Source organism: Odocoileus virginianus, chromosome 3 (genome assembly GCF_023699985.2).
Source record: "Odocoileus virginianus isolate 20LAN1187 ecotype Illinois chromosome 3, Ovbor_1.2, whole genome shotgun sequence".
Classification (NCBI taxonomy): Eukaryota; Metazoa; Chordata; class Mammalia; order Artiodactyla; family Cervidae; genus Odocoileus; species Odocoileus virginianus.
This window is the reverse complement of record NC_069676.1, coordinates 4,627,169-4,635,623: the sequence shown is the minus strand read 5'-3', so window position 1 is coordinate 4,635,623 and position 8,455 is coordinate 4,627,169. Positions and strand designations below refer to the sequence as shown.

At 56.6% G+C, this 8,455-nt stretch overlaps 1 protein-coding gene across 1 annotated transcript in view; it reads left to right on the top strand.

Moving 5' to 3' along the window:
- The first annotated feature begins 442 nt into the window (after positions 1–442).
- Positions 443–8,455, top strand: part of KCNN1 (potassium calcium-activated channel subfamily N member 1) — a 28,487-nt gene continuing 20,474 nt past the window's right edge. The window contains 4 exon segments of the mRNA XM_070461905.1: positions 443–680; positions 6,687–6,824; positions 6,826–7,170; positions 7,857–7,952. Coding sequence (XP_070318006.1) covers positions 513–680; positions 6,687–6,824; positions 6,826–7,170; positions 7,857–7,952 — 747 coding nt within the window. The 5' untranslated portion in view covers positions 443–512.

The window sequence follows — 8,455 nt, the reverse complement described above, 5'->3', positions numbered from 1 at the left end:
CCAAGGCACTTTCTACTTGCCATCATCTTGTTTCCCCACTCCAAGACCTCCCACCCCCCCTACCCCCCGCCACACACACAGAGCGGAAGTTTGACGAGGTCGTTTCAGGAGGGAGGTGGCCAGTCACTTTGCAGAGTTGTCACCCCCGCAAGTGCGTGCTGTGATCAGCCCCCAGGTGCGCAAGTGTTGAAAGGTGGCTGGAGTTTGGGGACCTGATTTTGGAAAACGGGTGGTTAGGAGTTCTCGAGGACGGGAGTTTTCGCTTCGCCATGGTCCTCTCCATCGCGCGTGGCAGGTGGATGAGTTTGAGGACCAGCCGCGCGCTGAGGGGCGAAGGGGGCGCCTGGGAATGAGGGATCTTTAAATGAAGGCGGGGCTTGCGGGGTCGCCGGGGGCGGTGCCAACCCGGGCTCGGCCAATCGGCCGCGCCGCTGGCGTCGCACCGCCCCCTCCTCTCCCGGCCCGGGCGGGAGCTCGCCCCCCGGCCGGGCCCGTGTACAGGGCGGCGGGGGATGCGAGCGCTGCCGCTACCCCCGGCCCCACCGCCCCGGGGCCTCGCCCCTGCCCGCTGCTGCCCGCCCCGTCCGCAGCCCCGGCCCCGGCCCCGACCTGGGGGTCCGTGGCCGCGTGGGTCCCTCTCCCTCCCAGCCTCGTCCGGCCGCCCGAGCCGCGTCCCGCAGGTACTGAGCGGTATGGACCGGGGTACCCAGGGAGACATGTCCCGGAGTGAGATGCCTTTTGGGGCAGGGGCCAGGAGGGAGGATGTCCGTGGGGTCCGCAACCGAGAGGACGTGGCAGTGGGGGACTGTGTATATGTGCACTGCCCGAGTGAGTCGATTCACGGATCCCCATCCTGGAGGGGGAGGGTACTGGGTTCACTTTGGCGGGGGCAGAGCACTGAGTCTCCCAACTCCATAGATACGGTGGGGGAGCTCTCGGGGTGGAGGCAGTGACCCAGGACTGGCTTGGGGATGCGAGGAACGAGACCCTCACCACTGGCCCTTCTGTCCAGCCGTTAGGGGCAGCATGGCAGGGTTCGTAAAACTGGCCCCCTAGCTCTCCCAGGACAGAGGTCGGGTACCCAGCACAGCGCACTGTTCTGGCTATCCTGGAGGGTGGGGCCTCAGATGTGAGTGCTGGAGGCTGGGGGTGAGCCAGAGATGCTGATGGAGATGCATCAGAGTGGAGGGCGCTGGGGAGAGCAAGCTAGGGCAGGCTAATTGCACCCTGATGGGTGGTGAAGGGGGGAATGCGTAAGGGATGGGGCAGTCAGCCAACGACTTGCTGTACCCACTCTCCAACAGCCCGTAGGGTGGGAGGACAAATGGATCCTGTCCGCCCAGCAGAGCTGGGGCCTGAAGAGTGATGGTGGAGGAGTGTTTTGGGGTCCTTCCCTACCCTCCACAGGGACACACAGCCCACAACTTGCCCACAAAACCTACAAGATTCTGCCATGTGCTGCTCTGTCCACAGTTCCTGGGAGCAGTGAGGTGGGCATTTTGCCCCAAGGAGGCTCTGCCTTTGAGAGTAATGGGCAGGGGGTACTTTCTCCTGGTCCAGCTCTGAAGGACAGATTGTGGTGTTGGACAGTGGCACCACAACGTACCCATGACTGTGTGCTAGGCATTTTCCACGTGAGATCTCATTTCTTTCTGGTCACCGACCCTGCTGGGTTGGCACTAAGATGCCCCGTTACTAAAGAAGTAGCTGAGGAAGTGGCCGTGACCTCGTCCTGGCTGGAACACCCAAAGGTCCCTCTGTAATCAACCCATCATTTGTAAAAGAGCTCATTCCTTTGCTGTCTGGTCATTTTCTTTCTCTTCCTGTTGGATGGGAAAGTTCAGAGGAACTGGCCTCCTTGGTCCCTGCTGCCTGCACACTTTCTTCTCTGCTTCAAGAGCCTTCCTGGGTTCCCCCTGCCCCGCTTGGCCTACAGGTTTCCCACAGTATCTCTTGAAATAGTGCAGAAGGCAGGGTCTGCTCATCTCCTTACCTCAGCATTCAGGGAACAGAGGTCTTGTGCCCCAGACATGTGAGACAATTTTAGCAATTCCAAGAACCTTCAAAACCAAATACGGCCCACAGGGTGTTTCTCCCTTTTTAGAAGTCCTTGAAGAACTCGGGGCCTTCACCCAGAAAACCACACCCTTTCATGGACATCGAAACCTTGGCTGGGGTTTTATAGGAGTTTCTGGTTCTTTGGGAAAATTCTGAGGATCCTGGGGACCCCACTTTTAGGCCCAGGTTGCAATGAGGGAGGAGAAGGTGAACTTGGGGAGGAGTGGGGTCTCTTGTGCCCAAGGCCCTCTGGTCCCACCCAGTCTTTAGATTATGGGCCAGCCCCTTCCTCCTGAGATCTCTGGCAGGCCTCTCTGTCCTTCCACTTCCTGTGAGGTCGTGGGAGGTGTCAGACTGCCACCACTCCTGTGCCCCGAGCTCTGTGGCCCCTCAAAGGCTGCGCCAGACTGGCTCCCTTTCCGAAGGGAAAGATCCTCGCTGGTCAAGAGGGATCCAGGCAGATCCTGCCAACCCCAGACTGCACTAACTTAGCCCCTGCCCCTCCTGGCTGTGTGACCTCGGGCAACATGCTGAACCTCTCTGAGTCTTGTCTCCCAATGTGAGTAAGAATGCCACCTGCCTCGCTGAGTAGCCATAGGGATTAAATGCAGTAATTCTGATCAAGGTCTTGGTCCGCCAGGAAAATCCCACAAACGGAGCCTGGCGGGCTACGGTCCACGGGGTCGCAAAAGAGACACAACTGAGCGACTAAGTCGCAAATAACCGCATTAACGTGATGGGCCCTAGGAAGGCCCTCCAGGCCTCCGCCCTCCTGGAAGTCACCTACTGCCTATCCGCATGCCCCACCTCACTCCCTCTCTGCCCAGGGCATGTCAGGACGCGGCTGCCAGGCAAGGAGGAGCATGGCCGCCGCGTGGCTGAATTTGGCCTGTGTGTTAGGTGGCTGAGTCACATCCCCAAATTGCATCTTCATCGGTGCATTTCAGAAGGTCGTTTGCAGCGCCCCCACCCCCTCCCAGTTCTGTCTGCCAGACCATCCCCTCTCCTGCCTGTTTTCCTCAAGCCCTGGGCAGGGGCTCTTCTGCACCTTCAGGAGGGGAGGTGGGAGGGCTGTCTGAGGTCTCCTTGTCTCTTGGGGAAGAGCAGGTCTGGGGCTGCGGCGTGTGTCCTGGGGGCAGGCTCTTAGCCCCACCTAGCAGCTCACGCCCTTCAGGTGGCAAGCAGGGACCGTAGAAGACACCCCAGAAGACAGTGGCACTTGAGTGCTTGTGAGGACAAAGAGATCAGGGCCAAGATCAGCCTTATAAACTGTGAAGTACTGGGCCTGCAGGCGATCAGCCCGTACAAACTGTAATGTCCTGGGCCCACGGGGGGCCAGCTCCTATAAACTGTGAAGTGTCAGGTCACAGGTGGCCACAGCCTGGTGGGGAGGATGGATGGAAGCGGGACGTGCCCTAAGACTCATGCTTCTCGGGTTCTTCCTGTGTGCTGGCACCCTCGTCTGGGGACATGTACTGTCTGGGGGCGGGGTGGACGTGGACACCGGTAGTCCTGCAGGGCATGCGGTGGTTGGTGCCCTGGCCAAGGTCATCCATGTCTCGCCTGGCAACCTTGCTCATCGTGGTGTGTCCTGTGACATTGTCTGAGTCTCTCACCCCCAGGAGTGTGGTTTCAGGGCCAGGGAGGTGTCTTGTCTCCGCACGCAGCCCCCTCGCCCAAACCCCCAGCACATGCTAGCTTAGCCTTTCCCAAGAGGACAGCACTGGACCCACAGCCCACTGCTGCCTGGCTTCTTGGGAGAATCCCACAAGGCAGCCTGATGCGGAATCTGCCTTGTAAGGAGACGGACCCTTCACCGCGCAGTGAAGGGAAACTGGTGCCTCAGTTTCCCCATCTGTACAACAGGCCAAATCCTAGGACCCCTTTTTGGGGGATGTTGTGAGAATTAAGGAGAAAACTCTGTGTGAAGGACAGAGCCTGGCATGTAGTGGGTGTTCAGTAAACTCAGGCTGTGGTGGCAGCTGGGGGTGCCCGTGGGGGTGAGGAGTGAGGGTGTGGGCTGGGGTGGAGCAGTGGACGGTCTGGCAAGGCTGGACTGCAGGCAGCCCCATCCTGTGCTTGTCACCGTCTTCAAGGTCCTTGCTCCTGCATGTGGCACATGGGGCCTGGCCCCAGGCAGGCGCGGAATCTGAGGGTGTCAGAGCATATCAGCCTGTCTGCTTCTCGGTAGCCAGTTTCCTTTGTGGGGAAACTGAGGCTGGCCCACGGTCGCAGGACCAGACCAAGGTGCTGGGATCTTTTTGTTTTTTTGACTGCATCACATGGCTTACAGGGTTTTTAGTTCCCTAACCAGGGATTGAACCCGTTCCTCAGCAGTGAGAGCACAGAGTCCTAATGCCTGGACCTCCAGGGAATTCCCTGGGATTTTTTCTTTTTTAAATTTTATGTCTTTATTTTTAGCCACACCTTGGCTTGTGGGGTCTTAGTTCCTTGACCAGGGATTGAACCCGGTCTCTCAGCAGTGAAAGCACAGAGTCCTAACCACTGGACTGCCAGGGCATTCCTCAATTCTGAGATCTTAGAATTAAATTCTGGATTGTTCCTTTGGTCCTGAAATGCAGGCAGGAGGGAGCTGAGGGTCTCATAGCCATAGTCATGGTCCCTAATATCTCCCTGGCCATACCCTTTGACTGTGTAAGTATGTTCAGGCCTTTGGACAACTCTACGTGGTAGTGGTAGGGAATTGGAGGCTCAGTAGAGTGAGATTAATTTGTCCACGGTTCTAGAAGTCAGGGAGACGAGCCTGGGTTGGAACCATCTCCTGACGGCTCACCTGTTGTTCAGTTGCTAAGTCTTACCTGACTCTCTGCAACTGCATGGACTGCAGCACGCCAGGCTTCCCTGTCCCCCACTATCCCCTGGAGTTTTTCTAAACGCATGTCCATTGAGTCAGTGATGCCATCCAACCATTTCATCCTCTGTTGCCCCCTGTTCTCCTCCTGCCTTCAGTCTTTCCTAGCATCAGGGTCTTTTCTGATGAGTTGGCTTTTCTCATCTGGTGGCCAAGGTATTGGACCTTCAGCTTCAGCATCAGTCCTTCCAACGAATATTCAGAACTGATTTCCTTTAGGATTGACTGGTTTGATCTCCTTGCTGTCAAAGGGACTCTCAAGAGTCTTGTCTAACACCCCAATTCAAAAGCATCAGTTCTTCAATGCTCAGCCTTCGTTATGGTCCAACTCTCATATCGCTACATGACTACTGGAAAAACCATAGCTTTGACTGTATGAACCTTTGTCAGCAAAGTAATGTCTCTGCTTTTTAATACACTGTCTTGGTTTGTCACAGCTTTCCTTCCAAGGAGAAGTGTCTTTTAATTTCATGGCTTTAGTCACCATTCACAGTGCTTTTGGGGCCCAAGAAAATATTAATAAAATCTGTCACTGTTTCCACGTTTCCCCCTTCTTTTTACCATGAAGTGATGGGACCGGATGCCATGATCTTAGTTTTTTTTTTTTTTTGGTCTTAGTTTTTTGAATGTTGAGTTTCAAGTCAGCTTTTTCACTCTCCTTTTTCACCTTCATCAAGAGGCTTTTCAGTTCCTCTTCACTTTCTGCCATTAGAGTGGTAATCATCTGCATATCTGAGGTCATCAATATTTCTCCTGGCAGTCTTGATTCCAGCTTGCAAGTCATCCAGCCCAGCATTTCTCATGATGTGCTCTGCGTATAAGCTAAATAAGCCCGGTGACAGTATACAGCCTTGACGTACTCCTTTCACAATTTCAAACCAGTCCATGTCTGGTTCTAACTGTTGCTTCTTGACCTGCATACAAGTTTCTCAGGAAACAGGTACGCTAAGGTAAAGTGGTCTTATCTTAAGACCACCTTAAGGTGGTTCCAGACGGCTCATTTAGGTGGCCTCTAATCCTCCCAGGCAAACCAGCCGGCAGAATTCCATCTTGAGGCTTTCAGAGGTGTTTACTGAGTGTCGCCTGTGTTTATTGCTTTAGGTGTTTATTGCTTTTAGCATCCATTGCTTTAGGTACTTGGAAACACAGAAAAGTCATCGGGCAAAGATCTGGTAGGAAGGTGTTCCAGGCAGAGGGTGCAGCAGGCGCCTCAGAGTGTGCAAGGGCCCTGAAGCAGGACCAAGCTTGCTGGAACCTGGTGATGGGGAGGTCAGTGTGGCTGAAAGGGAGTGACTCTGGGAAAGTGAGAAGGATAAGGTGGGTAGGAGCCAGACGATAGAGGCCTCCTGGCCACAGTGAGGAGTTTTTATCCAATCGTGCTGGAGAGCCACGGGGAGGTTTGTTTTTGTTTTATATTTATTTACTTATTTTTAGCTGCATTGGGTCTCAGTTGCAGCATTTGAGCTCTTCGTTGTGGGCCACAGACTTCTTTCTAGTTGTGACATGTGGGCTCCAGAGTGCATAGGCTCTGTAGTTGCCCTGCAACGTATGGGATCTTTGTTTCCCCGACCAGGGATTGAACCCACAGCCCCTGCATTGGGAGGCGGCTTCTTAACCCCTGGACCCCCAGGGCGTCCTGTGTGGAGGTTTTGAGCCGAGGAGGGGCATAGGTTGGCTTGGTTTCTGGGGTGGGGGTCCCTAGCCATCTGGTCAGTTGGCCAGGCCCTGACATGACCGTGTTCCCTGTGCCCTGCAGGTCAGCGCGGGAGCCCGGTGGCTGAGCCATGCCAGGCCCCAGGCGGCCGGCAGCAAGCCCAACGTCAGCACCCACATAGTCATGAACAGCCACAGACACAGTGGCTGCGAGGGACGGCCGCTAGGTGGCGGGCTGGGTGTCCCCGGGCCGAGATCCTCTGGACCCCGAGGCCGGCCACCCCCCGCAGCCTCCAAATGGCCCAGGCATCCAGGTGGTGGTGGCCAAGAGCGAGCCGGCGCAGCCCTCGCCTGGCAGCCCCCGGGGGCAGCCCCAGGACCAGGAAGAGGAGGAAGATGAGGAAGAAGATGAGGCGGTCAGACAGAGGGGCTCAAGGAAGCCCCCCAGCGTTGGCCACCGCCTGGGCCACCGGAGGGCGCTCTTTGAGAAGCGGAAGCGCCTCAGTGACTATGCCCTGATCTTTGGCATGTTCGGCATCGTTGTCATGGTGACAGAGACGGAGCTGTCCTGGGGGGTCTACACCAAGGTAGGCCTGGCCCTTCCTCCTGGCACCCCGGGGAGGCCCTGCTGGTCCCACCTGGCTCCCCGAGACCCCCTTGGGCCTGGGGTCTGGGACCACATTGGCCCTAGGAGAGGGGGGCGGGGAACGCTGAGGGGACCCTGGAGGTGGGAAGGTGGGGGGCACCCAGGGCCTCCTGTTGTTTCCACCCCCTGGGGGCAGCAGGAAGGCCTCGGGTGGGGCCTGAAGTCTCCAGCCCCTTCCCTGCATCTTGCACCGTGGGGCTGCGCTTTCGCTGAAGGTGGGAAGGGGGTTGCTTCCAGGTCAGGCCCGGAGGAGACAGGGGAGCACCAGAGAAGACCCGCTTTGAGGAGCAGGGAAGGAACTTTGCTCCTTTCGAGGGCCAGCTGGGCCAGGTTATGAGCCTGGTTGTGGGTCCCCCAAGTGGATACCAGGACGGAGGGAGATGAGAGCTAAGTCAGCCTGTAAACTGTAGAGTGCTGCGTCTGCTCGAGGCCTGGTTTTATAAACTATGAAGTGCTGTGCCCACGTGAGGCCTGGCCTTATAAACTGAAGTGCCACCTTGCTGTGCGCCCAAGCCTAAGGAGTAAGGACCGGAGCTTCATTTCCCGAGCGAAGTGACCAGGTCGGGGGTCAGGAGGGCTGCCCACCTCCACAGTGTCTGTCCTGCACTCTGCTCTCTTTTTGCCCAGGAATCCCTGTACTCATTTGCACTCAAATGCCTCATCAGCCTCTCCACGGTCATCCTGCTGGGCCTGGTCATCCTCTACCATGCCCGAGAGATCCAGGTCAGTGCTCAGTGGGCTTAGGACAGCTCCCCTCTCTGCACCCCAGAGCCCCCCACACCAGCCACCTTCATGCGTGCACGTTCAGTTGTGTCCAAGTCTTTGTGACCCCTTGGGCTGTAGCCTGCCAGGCTCCTCTGTCCATGGGATTCTCCAGGCAAGAATACAGGAGTGGGTTGCCATTTCCTCCTCCAGGGGATCTTCCCGACCCAGGGATTGAACCCGCGTCTCTTGCATCTCCTGCATTGGCATGCGGGTTCTTTACCACTACTGCCAGCTGGGAAGCCCCCAGGACCTGGGAACCCTCTAAAACATAGAAGGATCAATAGCGACTTTATAGAAGGGGGTGATGGGGGAGATCTCCATGGAAACACACTGTTTAGATCACTCTAAATTTCCTGGAATGCCTGTCATCATTTTACTTTTCATCGATAATTTGGTAAAGAAGATGAAACAGTGAGAGAGCAGGCAGTGGGCTGGGCTTCTGAGGTGCACGTGGATTGGTT